The sequence below is a fragment of the Sitophilus oryzae genome, unplaced genomic scaffold (genome assembly GCF_002938485.1).
Source record: "Sitophilus oryzae breed Bouriz unplaced genomic scaffold, Soryzae_2.0 scaffold_1440_pilon_pilon, whole genome shotgun sequence".
Taxonomy (NCBI): domain Eukaryota; kingdom Metazoa; phylum Arthropoda; class Insecta; order Coleoptera; family Curculionidae; genus Sitophilus; species Sitophilus oryzae.
This window is the reverse complement of record NW_022146105.1, coordinates 5,162,086-5,185,786: the sequence shown is the minus strand read 5'-3', so window position 1 is coordinate 5,185,786 and position 23,701 is coordinate 5,162,086. Positions and strand designations below refer to the sequence as shown.

The 23,701-nt window shown below is 33.7% G+C and overlaps 1 protein-coding gene across 2 annotated transcripts in view; it reads right to left on the bottom strand.

The window, feature by feature from the left end:
- The window catches only part of LOC115876903 (protein eva-1 homolog C-like), a 54,496-nt gene that overhangs the window by 6,942 nt on the left and 23,853 nt on the right, over window positions 1-23,701 (bottom strand). The window contains exons 2-4 of one of the 2 annotated variants that reach the window (XM_030892946.1): window positions 9,767-9,981; window positions 6,022-6,160; window positions 1,718-1,867 (exon numbers count right to left, since the gene is read on the bottom strand). In XM_030892946.1, coding sequence (XP_030748806.1) covers window positions 1,718-1,867; window positions 6,022-6,160; window positions 9,767-9,981 — 504 coding nt within the window. The remainder of the gene's footprint in view (window positions 1-1,717; window positions 1,868-6,021; window positions 6,161-9,766; window positions 9,982-23,701) is intronic. The other variant, XM_030892947.1, reaches the window with a different exon arrangement.

The following is a 23,701-nucleotide window of genomic DNA, read 5'->3' as shown; positions in this document are numbered from 1 at the left end:
AGAAGTACAAGAGTCGCTCGTTTTACCCGGCGTATTTATATGTCTTTTGCATTTTATCAAGTTGTAACATACGATGAGAAACGGCTACATAGATATTGGCCACATATGGTCAGAAACTGTCGCACGCGAAGGTTTTAGTATCAGAGATCAAATTAGAGAAGTTGCTGACTTATAAAGATGTAAGTGATTTACTTGAATCGCAGAACTTACGACCGAGAAAAATGAAAGATTTTCCTTGAATTAAGTAAGAACAATCTTCAAATTGTTACGGGGTTTCTAACAGGACACTGTCTCCTCAATAAACACTTCAGTAGTTTGAAGCTGAGAATTACAAAGACGAATGCAGATTCTTTAGGGAAAATAGGGAAACACCAGAACACATCATCTCTGAGTGAGCCAAAACGATAGTTTGGCTGATGCCGGAGATGGAGAGCTGGCCTCTGTGGAGCCGTCTCAGATACTGGCTTTTGTCAAAGCCCTGAGACTGTATGATGAGTTATAAGTCGTTAATCCTATCCGATAGTCAAGCAGCACTAAACACGATCATCTCAGTAACCATTAACTCGAAGTTTGTCAAAGAATGCCTAGAGAAGCTCAACAAATTAGGCAAAGAAAATAAAGTCCTCCTACTCTGGGTGCCTGCTCACCAAGGGATAGAAGGCAATGAAAAAACACTCCACTAACTGGACCAGAACCGTTCTGTTTTCCAAGCGGGAACCAACTGAAAGCGGAACTGAAGAATCTGGAAGACTCCATCCGTAACATGGAATGGGTGTCCTCCAACGGTCTAAGACACTCGAAAAAGTTCCTCAGAACTTACGACCGAGAAAAATCAAAGGTTTTCCTTGATTTAAGTAAAAACAATCTTCGGATTGTCCACGGTGTTTCTAACAGGACACTGTCTCCTCAACGAACACCTCAGTAGGCTAAAGCTGAGAAACAACGGCGAATGCAGATTCTGTGGGGAAAATGGGGAAACACCAGAACACCTTATCACTGTGTGCGCCGAGACGACGACCATTCGGGCCATGAACTTTGGTACGGCTGAAGTCGAGGACGGAGAGCTGGCCTCTGTGGAGCCGTCTCAGATACTGGCTTTTGTTAACGCCCTGAGACTGTATGATGAGTTATAACTCGTTATAACTCAAGAAAGGGGAACAAACAATAAATCTGTAAGGTCGCGGTGATTAACTCCCCTCCTGTACATTCTACATTCTATCTGAATCATATATTATTGAACTAACCGAAGAACTCAAATTATTGGAGCAATAAAAATGAAATAAAAAATCTGGTCAAAATGTACTACCCCCAAAAATATGTGCTGTTTTTTTAGAATCACCCTGTAAAGTTTGTTCCAATATACGCGGTGTTTTCAAGGAACTTATTCCCGCGCAAAACGAGGGAATCCTGTAATTCGTTTTGTGATATTTTTTTTGTAATTATATTATGATTAAATGAGTTGGAAGTTTGTTTATAAATAGCATCATTAAGTTTGTAGGGAATTAGCCTATTCGCAACGAGTTAGTGTAGGGTATTTAATAAGTTACTGAAAGTTAAATTCGCGCTTCATCGAGGTTGCGATATTTACGAGTTGCTGAATAGTTCAAATACAATGACCTAATTTGTTTTAAAGGAATTTAAATGGATTACTACTGGAAACGGTTTGTTGCAAAGTGCACTTTTCGTGATAAAACTAGATAAATAAGTAAGTCCGTACTCTCTTCTGGTACTCCTTGTGGTTGCGGACATTGTATACTTTCATATGGCGTTCTCCCATAGCTGGAACTGTAAACGGCTATCCGGGAGTTGGGATTGCATCGTAACAATATCTTGTCATTTTCGCAAGCCATCTTGCTGCGAAATTCATCTGAAAACAATCGATTAAACCTACATCCTATATGATTTATAAATAAAGGCATTAGTATTATATCGTCCCAACTATAAAGTCAGTTTTAACTTCGGGAAGACAGAGACGAGATTAAGATAAAAATGAGGTCAGGCCTTGGAGATTGTTAATTTCTAGTAAAGGCAAGTCTACAGCGAAAAAAAACACAGAGCGCTGATTAAAATTTATAGCGGGTCTAAATAAAAGTTAATGAAATGCTTGTTATCTTTTTAAAATTATGTTCCCGGACAGACGAAAGATTTTCATTTTGAGACTTGATTTATATATTTGTTTTTTTCGTAAAATTTTACTTACGGCACAGAAGTTTATTAAAAAAATCACGTTAATAACAATCTACATCCGGAATTGTTTTAAAAAACATGACTAAAAATTAATCTTTGTTTTCATTCGAATATAAAGGAATTAGAGTTCATTATTGCCTATTAATCCTCTACGGTATATTATTTGACATGATTGAAAATTAATCTCCTTTGTATATGGGGTATTAAGCGTGGTTATGGTCATGTTAAAGCCTTTTCTGGTTTTAAAAATACAAAATTCAGTAATTGTCAGATTTATGAAATACAGAGGGAAAATTTTATTTTCAACTTCTATCGAAAGCTAGCGATAACGTCGTTACAATATTACACGAAAGTTCCGCGTTTGATAAATTAAATGGTAGCGAAGTTCTTTGTGCGAAAAAGGAAATTGCTACACCTCTCAAAAACAACAGAATATGGAAATTAATAGCCTGGCAGGCTGGATTCCGGCAAAATTCGAAATATTTCTTTAATTATTTTACATCCGGTGATGATGAGTACCGTAAATAATGACTGCACCAGTTATTAGATTACATTCTATCAGAAAAGTGTACCTACAGGCAGGGGTTCCTTGTTCCTTCCCGGAAGTAATGAAATAAATATAAGGTACAAACAGACCTTTAAAAATTGAAAACACATTTTTGGCACAGGTTTGGATTGGGAAATTTGAAATCGTCCGATTTTCACCAAAATGATAATATACACCCTATTTTGATATCGTAGATTACCAATAGGGGATATCGTGATATACTCTGACAGCTTATCAGAAAACGGGAAAATAATTTCAATATCGAATTTTTCTTAATTTCTCATATTTTTAAGGTTTTCTAGCACATATTTTGTTAGGTATTCAATAATCAATTATGTTTTGCTATTTTCTGTTACTTTTCAACCAATTCTATGCATAATAGAGGAAAATTTGCTAAAATAAATTTGTAAACAATCTGAAAATGTTAGGTTATACCTTTGTTCGTTCTATTACCGATTTTGAACCGTCCTAGAACTCTGCAGGCCATGAGCAAATGAAATAATGTCTTCATATTTCCTTCTGCGCATACGCATCACAGTTCTAGGACGGTTCAGAATCGGTAATAAGAGAAACCCGAAGTGTTTATTTGTTTCTGGCATTTTAAAGCAACGTTGGCAATGCTAAACCTAAATTTAGCGTGTGTTTTTTCGCTCATTCTGAATTACGAAAGACGGTCGCCAGAAGAACGGCTCCTTCCCATAACTGCTATTTTACCAACGAGATCTGACCATTTATACCCACGAGATAGACGAGAGTGTATTTACATCTTCCATGTGGAGGGTGTTAATCTTTGTTGTTATATTATATCAAAAAGATTAACCCTCCGCAAAGAAGTTAAACCAATGCAATCAAACTCTTCCACGTAACTTTATTGGATATAGGTGTATATATTTAATTATTGTCGATCTCATAATAGGTAATTTATTTAATATGCCTAATCACCCAGAAAAAAAATAGAAGATATGGCAACGTTATAAATTTGACACTGTTCTAAATTACTGGTACTAGCGCCCCCAATTTCGCTTGTAGAGAACTAAAGACGGATATGTCAAATGGCGGGAAGTTCCAAAAAAATAAAAAATTTTCTTTGTTATTTGTTAAGAAAATTGCGACATACAGTAAAACACAAAAATTTTTCATCCCCAATCAAATATGTTTTAATATCAATATCAAATATACAACAGAAATTAATTTCACCACAATAAATTAATAAAATGGGGCCGAAATGTTACAAAAAGATCAATGAGAAATTAATTTTAACAAAACTGAAAAAAATGGCGTCATTAGATGGCCAAGAAATAAAAGATTCGTAATCTACGATTTTCAAAAAGTAAAATATATTTTGGGAAAAATCTTCGATATCATTTTTTTAAAGCCAACTGGACGATTATTTCAAAGGTAACAGCTGAGTTCGTCATAATAGTGCTCTGATAAATCTAGATGGATGTAAGAATAATAAATTTCTGTGTGATCCAGGGGGCAAATGCCCCTCTTGCCCCCCTGTCCGGCGCCCATGGTTCCTTTGTTCCTTCAATAAGTAATTTATAAATATAACAAACACAACAGACCTTTAGGTCCCGCATTGTTTCCGACAGCTTGGTGTTTCAAAAAGCATCACCATGCAATCAGTAAAATCCAAAATTGTGATGAACTGTGAGACTGCCGAGAAGCAATTTCCTGGCTGCGAGAAACGGACAGACTCGCTAAAGAGAGGGCCAGGGGAGAAGCCATGGCAGATGACCCACCACTTGTGACTATCAACACCACAAAACACATACACAAGAAGAAGTGCGAGCGCCTTGCTAAATATTGGAAAGTGAAATTGACGTTTAAATTTGACACTGTTGACAAGTCTACTGCTACTAGCGCCCCCATTTCGCTTTGTGGGAACTACGGACTAAATTGTCACGCATGGCGGGAAGTTTAAAAAATAAAAAATTTATTTCTTCATTTATTTTAATTACGACATACACAAAACACAAAAAATACACCATTTTTTAAAAAAAAATATGTTTAATATCAATATCAATATACAACAGAAATTAATTTCACCACAATAAATTAATTAAATTAAAAAGAATAATGTTACAAGTGTAGATCAAGAGACAAAATTAATTATAACAAAACTGGAAAAAATGGCGTCATAGATGGCGATTTACGAATACAGTATATAATAATTTTCAATAGTAAAATTGGAAGAAAAAAGATCACTTCGATCATCATTTTGTACTATTTTCCCTTTCATTTTAGATCATCTTTTGATATTTAGGAAGGATAAATAGGAAGGAAAATATAAAATTCAATTTGATTTGATGATCCTTTCCTGTCACCTAAAATCAGGAGAACGACAATGAGCATGTTAAGATGAAAAAAAATTATCAACACTTACCTACACGTTAGTCCGAGGAGTTTTAATAAAAACCTATATATTTGCCTAAATAATTTATGTATTAAATTTGCAAAGCAAAATGCAGCGTGTAAACAAAAGAAATAAAATGGCGACAAGTCAACGTCAACGACCCGACAAGGAGAAAAGCGGTGTTCGAATAACAAATTATGGGTCACCAAAAATTGTTTTTGTCTCCTTTCAACGCACACTTTAGAAAGGAAAAGAGATGAACTGGAATACTGAAAGAACGTCAAGGCTTTATCTGTCACTCTTGTCAATAATTTATCGGTAAGGAAGATTCCTAGAAAATCGCTTGTAGTCAAGTTTTCAACCATTGCCAGTTCTTCCATAAGAAGTGTCATCCACCTGATCAACACACTGAAGGAAGCTATAGGAATAGGAACTACCATCAAGGCCAAGCAGCAAGGGACGTGGCAACACCGTGAGGAACCTAGTACGCATAATTGTAGGTGTCGTCACTGGAAACTGGCACACGGGGGTAAACCTCGTGATATGGATAAGATTTCCAGCGACGATTACTGCAGAGAATGTAGAGAGGAAGAAGAAACCATAAAACACCTGCTGTGCCATTGTCTGGCAGTGGAAAACCGACGCTTTAAAACTTTAGGGCGCGGCTTTTTGGAGGGACTAGAGGAAGAAGCAGAAGACATCAGGGATATTGGTAATTTTGCAAAGAGCCGGAAGTACTTTACGGAGTACTTTGCCGGAAGTTTTTAACGGCAAAGAAAGAATGAAAAACCAATCCAAACCCAATATTTTTTTAATAGTCTTTTATTAAACAATTATACACAATTTTTGTGCACCCTCAAAGTTTTAAACTGCGCGCCACCACCGCCTACAGGTACTTAATAAAATTAATAATCGACTGTAATCTTACCAGGGCGACATTTGTACGCTACTTCGACATATTTGGGTAATCCAGGGCAAGGATCTCCTCCGAAAGTGGTAGGGGAAGTTTGAAATTTGCATTGGCGCTTTTGCTGACAAGCTTCCACGACAGTCTGTAACAAAGAGTACTACGTGCTGTCAGTAAAATAGCCCCACCCTGTATATTTAATAAATTACAGTTTAAAAATAATCCTACAAGAACTTTGTTGGAGTTAAGATAAAACTGAAGAATATCCGAGATTACACCCAGCCCTGTATTTTATTTTTTTCCCGAGTTGACATGGTTACAATACCCTCATCCTTTTCGGGTTTCTAGCTTTCCCTTTCTGTAAAACCATCAATGTATTAACCCTAAAACTCCCTAATGTCCCCCAAAAAAATGTAACTTTCTGCCCCATCAGGGTTTCCCGAAGGGTAGTTCTATAGAGACTGTTAAAAAACTATACCAGATAAATTAAGTATAAGAAGGGACCTAAAGAGGTGTAATTTGAACAGTCGAGCAAGATGAAGTACGTAAAAAATATATAGAGTGGCCTAAGACTAGCAAAATATGGTTGACAACGAAAAAATCGAAAATGTATTTAAAAATAATTTTTAAATATTATAAAGTAAAATCCCTAAAGAAGATATTGATTTGTACGTAACACCTGTATTTTTGTATCTCAGCATTTATTTTTTTCTTTCGCTGGTATTACATAAAGCTTTTCTTTTTAAAGGCGGATCCTGTAAATTTTATGGGGTAGTCGGCATTTGTTTTCCGCGTCATTTTTTAGGATATTTACATATTCTAACTCGTAGGGGGCTAAGAAAGGAATAGAATACAAATATACAATAATACGGATAAAATATTTGAGGCGGCTACACGTATTTACCCTATGGAATATTTTGTAGTGAGTTAATTGAGAATAATGTTCATATTTTGTAAATTATATAAGTTAAATAAAATTTCCGATATCTACCGTTTTAAAAATATTAGTAAAGGTCTGAAACAAGTGAAACTATCCTTATCGTGTGTAGAATTTTATATTCTTTCAGGATATGTCTTAGGTTGATCTTTAATGCTAATAGTTTTAAGGTAGTGCCCGGGAGAGACAACTCCTATTTCCAGCATTTTTGTCTAAAGTTAAAGAAACAGTTCAAGTTTCTTTGTTTATTGTTAAAAATATTAATATCAGTACGATTTTACAGGAAATGCAGGGAATTATATAAACTTTTAGAATATCTATAGCACTGTAAGAAAATACTTGAAATTTTATAAGTGTAGTTTTAATTTTCAAAATTCCTTTCATAGATTCAGGCTGGCTAATAAAATTTTCGATATCGACCGTTTTAAAAATATTAGTAAAAATCTGAAACAAGTGAAACTATCCTTATCGTGTATAGAATTTTATATTCTTTTAGGATATATCTAAGTTTGATCTCTAATGATAATAGTTTGAAAGGAGTGCCCGGGAGAGACAACCCTCTATTTTCAGCAATTTTGTCTAAAGGTGAAGAAAGAGTTCAAGTTTCTTTGTTTACTGTTATTATTATGTTACCCATATTACTGTTATGTTATTATTACTGTTATTTATGTGTATTAAAATATTAATATCAGTAAGAAACAACTGAATTTTACAGGAAATATATAGAATTTTATAAACTTTTAGAATATCTATAACACTGTAAGAAAATATTTGAATTATTAAGTGTAGTTTTAATTTTCTAAATTCCTTTCGTAGATTCAGGTTGGCTAATATTTTTTTTATATCTACCGTTTTAAAAGATATTAAAGGATATTAGTAAAGGTCTGAAACAAGTGAAACTATCCTTATCGTGTGTAGAATTTTATATTCTTTTAAGAGAGGTCAGTTCAAGTTTCTTTGTTTACTGTTAATAATATTACTAACGGTGGATAAAACGTTAATTTATTTTTATCGCCTTGTTGATGTACTGTTTGTTTATTTTTCTCTTTCCACTCAATCTTAAATTAAAGCAATACATTCCATTTTGAATGCGCAGAATTTGTCCGGCTGTCGAATAAATAACGTTTCGGTCCGCGTTAAATATATATTCTTAATTCCCATTAAAAATATATCGCTCTAACTTACTTAACTAGGATTAACTAGGTCAGAACAAAGTAAATTAGGGCATAGGTATTGTTCTAAAACGGAGCGGTAATACCCGCCATGGGAGCAAAGAAACTCGTCGCCTAATTTGAACCATTTAAATTTTATTTAAATGTCTGCGGAATATTCTGCAAGAAACATTAAATAACTTAAGATGGCGTAAAATTTCACATCTCCCGTTCAAATTGAGCGATTAGCAAGTTGACTTTCATCACCGTGTGATGAATTAAACTTGGAATTAACCGATTACAAACGACAATTATGACAGCGGGCTTACATTGCCTCAAAGAGCGACATAAAATAAAGTTTGGCTTCTCAGGAAATCCGAAAACCCCTTGTTTTTTCAATTTTTCAGGCAAATATTTATATCGATTTATCTGAAGAACATATTCCGCATGGGATTGAATCTGTTTGCAACTTTCTCATCATGTCTTGGGTATAACTGTTCGGGATTCTCCGTATGATTTCATAAAATTTTAACACGGCAAGTGGCTTGTAGGAGTGCGTGAAAAAAGCATTTGCCCCTTGGGAGACATTTTAAAAATTGATAAAACTTTATATCTACGTAATCCTGTGTGAAAGTTTTTCAAGAATTCGACGGTTTATTGTGAACGCCCCTTCAGGCCCCCTATAAATATTTCACTTTTTAATTTAAACTGTACTAACATACTTTTCTTTGAAAATTTAAGTCACAAAAGGACAAGCGCATTTAATAATGCATCTGAACTGCAAAAATATATTTTTCTTTCTGAAAAGTACAGAAAATACATAGCGTTTTATAACATGAGCTGTTTAGATAATAGAAGTAAATAAATAAATACTATTAAGTCCCGTCCACACATAAAGTTTTACCTGTTCTGTCAAAACATAGCAAGTAAAATTATAGACGGTCTACTGTTTTATTTCTTTCATAGATTCAGAGAAGCTAATAAAATTTCCGATATCTACCGTTTTAAAAAAAAAATATTACTAAAGGTCTGAAACAAGTGAAACTACCCTTATCGTAGAATTTTATATTCTTTTAGGATATGTCTTAGTTTGATCTCTAATGGTAAGAGTTTTAACTGACAGGTAAAAAATACTGAAATTGTCAAATCACCCAAAAATTTTATATTTTTTCTAAACGGTCATCTGGTGACTTAAAATATGCGTGAAAATTTATTACAAGGTTTAAAGGATAAGTCCATTATTTTGTATTATTTTGCTGAAGTCTCGATATAAACAAGCGTTAAACTATCAGAAGAATTTGCGAAATTAATAGGGTCTCAGTTCCAAATTTATCCCTGAACTGAGACCTTATTAAATTTAAATATTTAACATCATCCTTTCCTGGATAAAATGTATAAACTTGAAAGCACAAGTAAAAGTAATTTAGTTAAGTAAATACTTTTCCTTTTTGTCAAAGCAAAAACGTTGAAATTGAATGAATGTAAACAAAGTTTTACTTTCTACGTTTTTTTAACTTTCTTCTTATTTTTCTCCAAGTGGAAAGGGAGATGTCTTAGGACCTAGACAGAATCGAACTAACGTATAGACAAACATAAAAAAATATATTGTATTTTGATGACATGACTGTACATAAATAAGTTATCTTTTACTGTATTAAGTGAATTAGAAAACACTAACCTGTATGGTGTTAGGTAAGAGACAAACAGTTTGCTGTGGAACATCTGGCACCAAACTTGATGGCATTTGTTTGGAACTGCATAATCCGTGAGATGAGGATTTTCCATACTGGGCAATCTGCACCGAGATGCTCGTGCCGGCTGGACATTTTAAAGTAACGATATCGTTATCGCATCCGGCAGTTTGATATGTTCGTAACGTCGCTGAAAGGAGAGCTAAAAACAACAAAACTTTAGATAGTTACTCTTTCAAAATCTTCAATGAATAAAAAATAACACTTTCCTCACTAAAAACTGATATTCTTACTATGAAACTAAAAGAATTTCGGACATACATTGTCTTTATTTATTTTGCTTACACAACGTTTCTGTTAGAAGTATCACTGAGCGTTATCAAGTGTGAACTAATGTAAATCCTAGAACTACTGAGCTTAATATACTAAATCCGAGCATTCACTCGTTAAAAGTTGGGTGCAGTCAAGTATGAGGTTGTTCACTGAGAATACCTCCATTGGAGCGTTTCATGAGTGGTTGCCATATTGTTGAAATTTCCATACTTGGATTGCTAAATATTTCATTATTGCTAGACATGAATACGGCCTCTTTAAATTTGCGTTTTTTCCAATGCGTGTCTTCGTGAACAATCCGGACTTCGGACCATTATATGTTGTGGTGCTTGGACTACAAATGATCTACAATGTCCAACTTCATTGTTTCATCTCTTTGCGTATTTTTTTCATGTTAAGGACGTTTTGTCTTTCCAATATACAATTCACTCGCACCGGTTTTGTTTTTCTTAGGACACTTCTTAGAGTAGTCCCAAGCTTAAAAACAGTTGTGCTATTCGTCTGATCTCCGATGTTCTTTTATATATTATGAAATCGTCAAGAGGGAGGAAGCAGCCTCTTCAGGCTGGCACACCAATGAGTGAGACTTGCAATTTATTGTCGAGAAATTTTGCTGAGTTACCATTCAGAAGCAAATCGGTTTTAATATTACTTAGTTCAGAACCCAGAGATTCTTGGTCACTGCATATAGTGATTGCTCGATGACATAATGTTTCAACTATACCTTCTTTGGTTGCTTCAGCATTCTGATCAGTTTGGCTGAGAATTTAAATATTGTCCCTTAAGTGTGGCTTTTCTATATACAGGAGCGACAATGGATCCATCGCTTTTACTGACAAGAACATTCAAAAACGGTAGAAGGAAGTTTTCCCTTTCTCAATCGTGAATCTGATTGAGTTACTTCGTGAATTCAGATGATTGCCAATCCCACTGTCTATCGATTCCATTCCAGATTATAAAAGTATCGTCAACATATCGAAGTCAGATTTTGGGTTTGACGATTCCGGTACTAATGGCATTGGCCTCAAACCGTTCCAAACCATTCCAAACCGCATACTTTTCAGCATAAAACTTATCTTTAACTTGAAAATAAGAATTATGCAGACATCATCTCAAAAGCCTCTCTACTTCTGACCGAAACGTTGTGGAAGCAAATGGTTCGAAATTCTTTTAGTTTCAAAAACTGATATTCTTAAGCAAGGAAATATCCAGAGCATCCTTGGACACGGTTTCAAAACGATATTATTCACGTTATTCGTACTTTTCGGTGATATTTGTCAGTGTGTGTACAGTCGCCGTCAAATAGTGTAATATATTCTAACTCTCTGTGCTTGGCTTGGATACATGTATCCTCTACCCTTGATGGAATTTATGGGATTTGCTTTGCTCGGTTTTAGTTAAATCCCCCATGTTTGTTTTAACTGCGAACAAAACGAAACCCTTTAAATATGGCCTTTTCTAGCGAACAGCCGGACAAATTGATTGATTTATTGGCTACTTTAATATTTTTAAGAACCAGCAGGAACGTGTAAGGTATTTTACGAGTTTCCTTCTTTGGGCGGTTTAACTTTCTAACCTGAGAAATGTTTGATTAAATTGGTTGTAAAATTAAATCGAAGCTCTAATATATAAATCACGATTAATACAAATTTCTAAATTTACGACTGTGGTTTAACCGCCTCTAGCTAGGTCAAATCTACTCGAAAATTTATTTAGATTATTAATAAAATTTGTGAAATTATTCTGTTACAAAGAAATTCCACTAATTCCAGTCGATTTTGCGTTTGCCCCAAAATTAAATTTGAGAGACATTTTCAATTTAATTAAATACATAGACGTTTGATTTTTAAGTGTTTTTAGTGGCTATTTTCCTAGAAGCGGCAAACTACAACAGATTTCTTTCTATGTAAACTCAAGTTTAAGACCGTTTTAATAACTTTTAAAATTCTAAGTGGAGCGAATAGTGGAATAAAGTAAAAAAGAATAATCTTAAGTGCTGTTGTAACTAAAAGAAGCGATGAATGGGATTTTGAAGTAATCTCCTTATAAATATGATTTAGGTCATCGAAAAACTTTTTCAGTTCGGCGTTTTCTTTAACAAATAGCAATTTGTACGTTTTCCAATTAATTGCGACAGCAATAAAACGGAAAATAAGACAAGAAAGCCATCAAGTTTACTGATATAACAATACGTCGGCACTTTTGTAAGATTACCCTATTTTATTGTTCCACTGATTTACAAGATGATCCCATACTAGTCGTTCTCAAACACTCGTAATTTTTGGACCTCCAGCATCAAATTTTATTACAACAGAAACTTTTTTTTCTTTATTTTTCCTCGATCAAATATAACATCTCTACACAGTTCATACATCTACATATTTATTCTAAAAAAAAAGAAACTAAGAAGTGTTATTTGCAGGGGAAATTGTAAATGAAATTTTGTTATGGAGTGGCTACGTATATAAATTGGAAAGAAAATTGTTTGCGGCCATGATTTACGAGCTTGCATTTTATTTTACAATACCTTCCCTCGTTTAATTTAATATTCCTTAATTAAAATATGACTTTTCATCAATTACGCCAGATAATTCAGACTCGTAGACTTCCCGGGCTCGCGCGAAATTTAATAGATAACACGCCTAAATCTTTTGCAAAACCCTATTTTATTTTCGAGCCTGACAAAAGGGACTTTAAGCTTTAGCACTCCATAAAACCTGTTCTTTATTTGGTCTCTTTCAAATGCACCGACCATTGAATTGCTATAAAGTTACCTACAATGGAAAAAGCGATACGATTCCCGGACGTCTCATACAAATCAGGGGAAAAACAGTAAATATATATTCATTTATTCATTCAGTAAATTCAATAGTCTCTGATGCATTTAGTTTGAAGGATCTAACATTAATATCTTGTTCAGTTCAGCTTTCTATATAATTATAATTCAATAAAAGTACTTTAACTGGTCTCATAGACAAAGAAAAAGTTTGGTATTATAGACAAAAAATCTCTGGATCTCTCGGCAGTTTGATTTCGGAAAAGGCCAATGTCGACTCTGAAATTCAGCACATAACTAGCAGCATCTTAAGAGCATTCTGGAAATTAAAACCCAGGATTTTCTATAATCATGACTTGAGACCAAAAACAAAATTTGCAGTATACCGAGCAATAATAATCCCCACCATGATATATGGAAGTGAAACCTGTATGCCGTACATGAACGCATTAGTAAGTAAGTAAGTAAGTAAGTAAGTAAGTAAGTAAGTAAGTAAGTAAGTAAGTAAGTAAGTAAGTAAGTAAGTAAGTAAGTAAGTAAGTAAGTAAGTAAGTAAGTAAGTAAGTAAGTAAGTAAGGTGGGTGGGTGGGTGAGGTGGAGTGGGGTGGGTGAGGTGAGGTGAGTGTGAGTGGGTGGGTGGGTGGGTAGGTGAGGTGGAGTGGGGAGTGGGTGGGGTGGGTGGGGTGGGTGAGGTGAGGTGGGTGAGTGGAGTGGGTGGGGTGGGTGAGTGAGGTGGGGTGAGGGTGGGTGGGGTGAGGTGTGGAGTGAGTGGAGTGGGTGGAGGTGGGGTGGGTGGGTGAGGTGGGTGAGGTGGGTGGAGGTGAGTGGGTGGGTGGGTGAGGTGAGGTGGGGTGGGGTGGGTGGGTGGAGGTGGGTGGGTGGAGGTGGGTGAGGTGGGGTGGGGTGGGTGGGGTGGGTGGGGTGGGGTGGAGGTGGAGTGGGGGTGGGGTGTGGTGGGGTGGGGTGGAGTGGAGTGGGGTGGGGTGGGTGGGTGGTGGGGTGGGTGAGGTGGGTGGGGTGGGGTGGAGGGTGGGTGGGTGGAGGTGGGTGGGTGAGGTGGGGTGAGGTGGGTGGGTGGTGAGTGGAGTGGGTGGGTGAGGGTGAGTGGGGTGGGTGGAGTGGGGTGGGTGGTGAGGTGGAGTGGAGTGAGGTGGGTGGTGGAGTGGGTGAGGTGGGTGGGGTGAGGTGGGAAGTGGGTGAGTGGTAAGTAGGTGAAGTGAGTAAGTAAGTAAGTAAGTAAGTAAGTAAGTAAGTAAGTAAGTAAGTAAGTAAGTAAGTAAGTAAGTAAGTAAGTAAGTAAGTAAGTAAGTAAGTAAGTAAGTAAGTAAGTAAGTAAGTAAGTAAGTAATAAGTAAAAAACTTATTAAGGAGCTGATACTGGATCAAATATGGAACTAAAGTGAGATCTGTTAGTGTTTTGATATTTAACTCTTTTTTGAATAGACGAAGTAATTCGAAAAGAAAGTGGAAAAGAGACGAAAAAAGTGGATATTCTTTTAAAGGATAAAATATGATATATCAATCTGAAGAATGTATCTCTACCCTCTATTGTTATGATAAACAGTATAAATGCGAGATAAATGTGGGGGGAAACTTCGAGACACGATTGAGTTTAGGTTATAAAAAAAGGTGAAAGGATTGATCGATTAACGATTTCTGAGATCTTTTTTCTCTCCAGTTGCGAAATAAATATCTTGAAAGTTTTCAACGTAACGAACCTGCTTGAAAGTGATATACACGTAAGCGCGATATTCTGTTTAAAGTGAAGACAGTCTGTAACTACAGATGCTTGCGAATTTCGTATTATAACTGTGTCATATTGTTTTGAATAAGGATTATAGCTCTAAGCCCTTAAGGCCAGTCTTGCTTTGAGTATAAAATAACTTGTCGGATATCAAGCTTTAAAGAGCGAGAACATAGTACAATCTCGCAGGTTTTTTTGTATTCAATTTATTTCAGTTATATGAAAAAAAATGGAATCTTTTATAGAAAGTATATTTGCGAATTTTTCTTTTCATGGTGTGCTGCGCAAATTATTATTTTTTGAATGAAATTTTAAGAAATCGAAGCTTTGTCTGTTATAAAAGGATTTTCGCAAAGAAAAGATTTTAATTTTTTATTTGTTGTTTTCCAAGGCCTTCTTTGTCACCCTTGTTATTTTCTTATGCCTTAAAATTGAATGGGCACAATAAAATATGTATTAATATATGGAATTCTCTCATATTTATGTATGCCTTTTTAATTTAAATAAAAATCAAATTTATAGTACTTGTATAAAAGTCTAATCTCCCTATGTCTGAACTAGAATTACTAGATTGAAAGGGGCAGTCCATTTAATTTTTAGTTTTGTAGAATATAGAATGAGTGGAAGTGTTGTTTATTTCTACATGGGGATCTCCCTGTTGTAGGGAGAATAGGGTATTTCCCATCCTCCTGTGACAACAACTGTTCATCCCTCGAGATATGGACGTCTACCTCCTACGAGGTTATACACCCTTCCACAGTTGAGGTTTAGCCCTCCGTGCCCTCCACTAGAGGGGATACCTTTATTAAAACTCCGTACCCTTCACCCCTTGCTAGAGGGAATTCTCCCTAGCACCTGACTAGGAGCCTCCCCAACAACAACAAGGTCTCGCATCTCCTAGAGGAAGAATTTTTAGTTATACTTCATCATAGAATAATTTGAGAATCTTGTAGTTTGGTCATCATGTATATGTCCCTTTTTTATAGGCCCTTCTGACTAAATTATGTATAAAACATTAATCCTGACTGGCCAAGTGTTTAAAGACATAAAGAAAATTGATAACATTTTATAGGGTTAAGTATTTATAACCCAGCCCAAAAATAACCAGTTTAATTGGGCGTAGCAGATTCAATTAATAAAATCCGATAAATTTGCTGTGAAAAAGTTAAAAGTACACGATTAAGCAGTGTTTTTCGAAATTTATAGAACAAAAACACAAAAATATATCCCCTTTTATTTCGAAATGGTTTTATTTTGCTCGGGCAAGTTTTATCTGTAAGAAAAAAATACTTAGCCGAAAATTTTCATTTTAATTAGAAAATTAGCATAGCGGGTTGGAAAAAACTTCTTTCGCCCAATGGCAAAATCTTATTAGGTTTCCGAGTTATTAATGTTATCTGTCTCAAATAATGTTAAATAGTTGTGACAAAATGAATGGAAATCAGCATAGCAGATGCAAAATCAATATTTTGCCACCATTAATCTTAGCCGTTTTTTTTATATCCAATTTCTAAGAACTGAATACATTATTCAAATTTGCCTTTAAAGCCAAATACCACATAGATTGCTCAATATTTTCAGTTTGACCCACCAAAATCCTTTAATAAACAACAAAAAGAATAGAATGATAATTATTTGAACAGCAAGGGGCTTTGTTTTATTCAAAAATACTTAATAAACTTGTGCTCCGTGTAGTAAATTACCAGTTATTAAGCTTTAGCAAGAATTACGAGCCAATTTTCATAACTAATGAAAGGAAAATATTAAAATCCAAAGCCTATCGATATTGGTAATTTTGCAAAGTGCCCATTATTAAGCTTCCATACCTTTAAATTCTCCCACTGTTTCTTTATTAAATTCACATAAAAGGAGACTATAAATTTTACTACAAAATTTTATTTCAGTCACATTTTTAAGAATGTCTAACAAAGATAATTAAAAATTAGACAAAATACTGTTCTCCAATAAATTAACGCATCACATTATTAAATCAGGTTTATTGATATTAAAAGAACGACATAAAGTTAGAAATATACTCACCAGCACGAAAAACGGGCAGATTAAAATTTTCAATTATTTTAAAATTTTATATATTGTGTTCTAGAGGAGCGATTTTGATGAACTTTTAAGCAATTTGTAGCTAAATTATTTGGCTTTTTAATATCTCTGTCTAAATTAAAAATGATAGTTGTCATTTGTCAATTATACGAGGAAAAACAAAACGTTGATATTTTGGTAAAAGTTTGAAACACCCTGTGGAGTACGATAACAAAACCAAGAATTTAAAAATAAGTTTTTCGTGCCAGTGAGTATACATATTGTGAACTGTAAAACACTTTTTACGTCTTCACCACATACGACACGGAGTATTGTAGCTAAACGATGAGATTTTTACAAATTGTAAGTTTGGGGTTCGTTGAAGGACTATTAGAGCTACAATTTAAAAATATTTTTACAAGATACAGAGTGTCCCAAATAAATAAAAAATATCAAAGTTGTATTTTTATTACATTTTTAGTTTCTACGATTAAAATAAAGGTAAATTTGATAAGGTTTATTATACTTAAACCTTACCGTTTTTGAAATATTTTCAATTTTGTGAAATTGCAGTAAAAATTTTAAATCTTCATTTCTCCAAGGGTATCAATGTTTTTAATACTAAATATTTAATGAAGTTTATTTATTGATCAGTTATTGTGTTGCAATAATAAAAATAATACTACTTTATACAGAGTGCCTAAAAATTTATCTTAAATAATTATTAGCTTCAAACGGCAATAACTTCTTTAATTTAAATGGAATGCCCTGTATATTTTACGAGAATCAGATGCACAATCAAATTGTCTATCAAGTTGTATTATACCTATATTTTTTACCTATCCCTTCAAGTTTTCGTAGAAAATGCATTTTCTTATAATTTAGACATCATTTATCAATATACCCATGGAATACTGACATTTTAGATGTTTTTAAAGCAACAAATGTACAAAATGTACAGACTAGTAATATTATCGTTTTTAGTAAAACGATAATATTACTAGCCCATTTGTATGCAAAAAGAAAACTATTTAAATCTTTATAAAAGAGTATACCATTAATTAAATATAACACCATTATTTCCGCCCATATACTAATTAATGACATACTTAATTGTGTTCGTTAATAAATTATTATAAATAAATGTGGATTTTTGAGTCAGAAATCAATATAATAGTAAGTTATCAAATTAAAGCCTTTGTTGTTATAAATAAGCATTTATTAAAAAATGAAATATCATTTTTAAGGTGTTACTTTTTATCACACTGTCTAATGCCCATACAAAATTCGGTTTTTTAGTATTTGGAGCAATTATTATTAATCAACGCAGTCAGTTAATGTAGTTTGAATACTGGAATCATATTAATTGGTCCTCTTTAACAAATATTTAAACAGTTTTTTTATTTTTTAATGAAATAAACGAATTATATCGACAATATTAGTATCTGTACTCTTTAAAAGAAATCACGTTTGTGATTTCTTTTAAAAAAACCTGCACAAGTAAAACCAATTATCAGTCCAATAACATAATGTATACGTCGAAAATGATTATCTCTACCTAAAATGAGATCAGCAAGCTGCCAATACTATATACACAAAACGTCAATAATTACGTCAAGACGATCAAATTCTCTTTTTCAGTGTAAGGGGGAAAACGCTCTCAAACCAAAGCCTTACGGAATTAACTCACCCTAGTTTAGCGAGGGGTTGAATCTTCCCCAAAACATCATTAAGTCTATCTAAACTATTACATCATCTTCTCTTAGTTTTTTCTCCGTTTCTTTCTATACAACCAGACCGTTGTTATTGACTCGTGTCCTTGTGTAAAAAGGAAATTTTTATCGCCCAAAAATTAATTAATCCGTATAAAAAAGAAGCGTAGGAAGAATTTGTAAATTTTGTTTGAATGAAACCTTGGAGGAATCCTTATATTATCCTTTCGTCCTCGTGGGATCACTTAAAAAGGGGAATTAAAGTATCTGCATTTTCTGGATATTCGACCCTTAGAGACCTTGCTCCGTAGGTCCGCACTAAATCTAAAACAAATATTTTTTCTTCTCTTTGCCATTGGCAGAAACCTTATCAGGTAATTCTTTAGAACTCTTCTTGCTACATCTCCTTTATTTGAAAAACATTAATCATTACTAATGTAAAAAATATTTTTACGTTTTTTTTTCTCTGTACTAATCTGATTGAAAATGCGGTCTTTTATTTTCTCGCCGTCTAAACGACCAAATGATGCACTAAGAATATTAATATTTCCTGGATGACTGTGTAAAACCGTATAATTAAAGAAGACATACGTATTTGCGTCGCTTACAAACTCATCAGAACTTTCAAACAGCATTTTCGATAAAGTTTAAAGAGAAGCTGAAAAGTTACTAAGATGCCAACTATAAAAGTCGCGTAAAATGCTGATGAAACGGCCAATCAAACCTCCTTTAGAAAATTAAAAATTGATTACAGGACTTCGTAAAATAACTTGTTTTTTTTTTCTTTATTGGTACAATCAAGTTTTATTTCGACGTTGCATTAATATACATTTTATTCCTATTTGTTTAAAACTGCAGGATTTTCCTGTTTAAAATATGTGAAGTTCGCTCATGTTGCATTAAGCCATTTGCAAATATATATTTTTGGTCGAATATTTATGAAAAATAATATAAAATCAATCACAGAGGTAACTGCATGTTATTTACTAAACGAACAATTTGGTACACAGCATATTTTAGTACGAGGAAATTATTTTTAATCGTATAATGAATAAAATAATATGCCAGCAATTAAAATTTCTACATTTACGGGATAATTTCATTATCTTTAACTAAATTTTAAAACAATTAAAAAAATATCAACGATAAAATTTTATCAACGTTACTTTGACTTGTTGTTTTACTAAGAATTTCGGACTTATCTTTATTTATTTTTGGTTAACACAACATTTCGGTCAGAAGAATAGCCAAAAAGTATAAAATTAAAACTGTCTTTAAATCTGGAATGACTTTAAGAAGTATCCTAACAAAGACAACACCGGAGTCATTGGAACAAGAGAAAGAGTGTACGTATCTACCAGGTACCTTGTGAAGGCGGCGAGTCAGAACCCCATTAGGCCACACGGCACGCCACGCTATCCCACGTAAGCCCAAGTGTTGCGACGTGGGAAAGAGTGTACACATGAGATCTGGGACAGACGAATCGCCCATCACACGTGTGATAGCTTGGGTGGGGTGGCGTGGGGTGGCGTGGAGTGGCGTGAGCCCTAGTGTGTACGCAACACAGGTAATTAAATGGAAGAACATACGCACAGATCTTAATGACTTGGGGTGGCATGGCATGGCGTGGCATGGCTTGTGGCCTAATGGAGTTCCGACTTAAACGTTCTCAAAATGTACGACTTTGGACAAAAAACATGTACAAAAAGGTGAAACAATGAAGTGAGGAGGTATTGCGGACCAAGTTTGATCAAAACTGCACAATATAAAGTGGTTAGAAGTTCGGGTTGTCCACGGGGAACTTCATTGGAAAAAGCGTAAATTTAAAGGTTGCAAACAATAACAAACATTTTTAGCAATCCTAGTACGCACCAATGCAGGCATTCTAACTTCTTCACGCGTGAATGCCTGGTTGTAGTATATTCGTAAAAGCTCAGTAATTTTAGGAATTAGTTCAGTTTACACTTGATAACGGTCAGTGATCCTTCTGAACGAAACTTTGTGTTAGTCCAAAATAAGTATGGAAAATAGAAGTGTGAAATTCTCTTAGTTTCAGTAAATTTTATGAAAGGTTTATTATATTTTTTATAACTGTTCTAAAATCTCTCGTTTCAATTGCTTGTTGCTATACATATTAATAAGTTCACGACAAGAAAGAAAACCTTAAGCCAAAGATTGAACTTTAATAGGGCTTCTCCACGAGTTGAAATCATTTTATTTTTGGAATTTTGATATTTTATACTGTAATATTTCTTTCCTCCTCTTATAAACTTCGGTCAGAATTCGCTTGATTACTAAACATTTTAATAAATTCCGTATATTAAAACTTTGCAGATTCAACTACAAACTGCGAAAGGTCGAGAAACATTATTTGAAAATCAACTTAATGTCAGACCTCATAAATGCTTTCTCTGTTGCTTAAATGTATATCACGGGGTGTAATATTTTAGTCCTGAAACTACTAGAACTATTAATTTCCAACGGTTAGCGCTTAATAGCAGCAAATGTTGTTTTATATCACCTGGAAAATGCAGTCTGTTGTCTCGAAAATTATAACCCTATGTAGTTCATATTTAAGGTATTGTACAAGGCTGACTTGAAAGGAAACATAGTTAGTTTCTAGAAAAAATCATTGTTTTAAGTGCGATACGCTCCGATTTTGCGAGGTTTTCAATAAATTTATTTATTTATAAAAGCAAAACATCTATGCTTTTAAATGATAAAAAACTACATAAAATTTGCTACAAAATTTATGAAATTCATGATTTTATCCCTATGTTTAGTATTTCTCTCAAACCAAACAACACTTCAAAAATTAAGTTTTTAGAAAAACCTGTTCGTCCTGCTTAAAATTCATTTATATTCTTAAAAACTGGATTAAAGTTCCTACAATAATACTAATGAAATTCATAATTTTATACCAAAGTTTACTTCTGAGGTTGGTCAAAAAAATTATAAAAAATCGTGGATTTTTCAATATTTTTCCATTCAAATAATCATGAAATTGTTATTTTGGTCATATTATCGGCTTTTAATAAAAGTGATATTAGCTAAAAAAATTTGTAAACTAACATAAAAAATATAAAAAGATATTGTCGGGAAACGTATACAAAAAAAGATTTAAGGAATTTCTTTTATAACGTACCACTTAATACGAGGGATATATATGAGATATGAATATGCGATTGGGTAGTGGTCCCTAAAGGAATTTGCCCTTTTAGGAGCTCATTTCCATTTTTCTACGAGCATATACAGAGCCGAACATATATCTCAAGGTTACAATTAAACCGCAGACATAAAAAAATCCCAAAATCTCATTTTAGGTGCCTTTTTTAATTGAATAATTTAATGTACTTGGGTCACTTCCACACAGGTTGCAGTATACTTTTAGCACCTTTTACGACTACAACTATAAAACATATTATAACTTTACGCTGGGATTTAGCATAACACTTATCATCATTACAGCCCTCTTTGTAAGATTAAAATTTCAGCTAAGTTTTATATGGAAAAGGTGTCTCGCAAAATTTAAAAGCTTGGGGCCTTTTGCTTTGCGATGGCTCGGCTCCTGTTTTATTCACATATATTTGAGTCGCAGCAATGTTCGATGCAACAATCTACTAAGAAGGATATAAAGGAGAGGCCAATCTATTCCAAAACCAAACACGTTCCAGAGGGGACATAATACGTGATTGTACCAGCACGTCAAGGTGTGTAAATAAAACTAGGTTTACAATTTTCTTGATGTGTCTATTTATATTTAAGCTGCGGAAAATATTATTCTGCGCAGTATATATCAGCTATAAAATAAGGGATCTTTCGTGACTAAAATGATCACACTGCTCATTTTATGCCGTCCAGCATCTCACTTTTTTACGTACTTTTACCTCGAACAAAAGAAATGTCTTTGTAATTACTTTTTCCTCAATCTTAGTAATAGGAGTTAGGCAGGGGTGTGTCTTAGCGCCTCTCCTATTCAACATATTCATGGCAGCGCTCTCTATTATAGTGGACAGCGCAGTGCAGAAAAGAGGAATGGGCATTAGATACAGATACGACGGCGCACACTGGTTCGCTCTTATGGACGTACGTGGCCAAAACCTGTATATTATTATATCGAGGAAAATTACTGTATCAATTAATTTTTTTAACAAATCTATAAATAATTTAGGCGTTTGGAGTTGCCAAACCTATAAAAAAAGTTCTTTATCGTTAGACGTTTTCAATTATACAGGTAAAGTAACGATGGTTCATTAGAATTTAAAAGCGCAATTTATTTACCAATATTAATAAGTATTACTTTATAAAGATATTTAGGAAAAATTAAAAAACAACAAACAGAATGAACAACGGTTAGAAGATATGCGGTAAATGGTTGATAAGCTAATAAAGATACAGGGTGGCCCATAAGTGTGAGAAAGTTTAATATCGTCGTTGCGTAGACGAAAATATGAAAAAAGTATTATATAAATACAGTATGATCGAAAAAAAAACGGCGTCCAGTTGGCTGGGAAATGACGATCGATGATATTTCCCATACAAATTTACATATAAAATGACAGCGATCTTCATTTCATAGCCATCGTTGACGCCGTTTTTTCTCGATCATACGGTATTTGCATGTTTTATTAAGGTGCATATACTAAAAATATTTTGTTGTATAAAGGGTGTCCCAAAGTAATGATAAAGTCCTGGGCTTTTTAAATCATAACTCCCTTTTCTGTACATAATTTGATTCAGCATAAAATTGTGCATATAGGGATACTATTTTTATTTGAAAAAACTATGCGGTGTTGCCATGCTATTTCTTATTTATTAAAATTTTCGTTAATAATAGTAGGTATATCCGAAAATTGGTTAAAATCTGAGGTTAATTTATATTTGTTAATATCTAATGCTATACTATGTTAATACCCTGTACTTTTAAACCAATATTTTCTTAACACCAAAAGAAAATAGAATAAATTTGTGAAGAGAAACTCACATATCTTATACCGGTCATTTTTATGGCGTGGCTAACAATGAAATATTTAAAATGCTCTATTTCAATTTTTAAATGCACATTTATAAACCATGCAACATTTATATAAGACGTGTTTGTTTACAAGACAATTTATGCTGAATAGCAGATATTAGCAGCTAATTTGACATGGTTCTCAAAAAAGACATTATGAAGTTTCATTTTAAGTTAAAAACAATCACTTAGTTCAGCTGCGATATCCTTGATTTAGTTATGTATATAAAATATATTTACAGGTACAATATAATTTTGATATTTTCAAATGGTTAGTACTATTTTTTTTCATTTTATCTGTCAAAA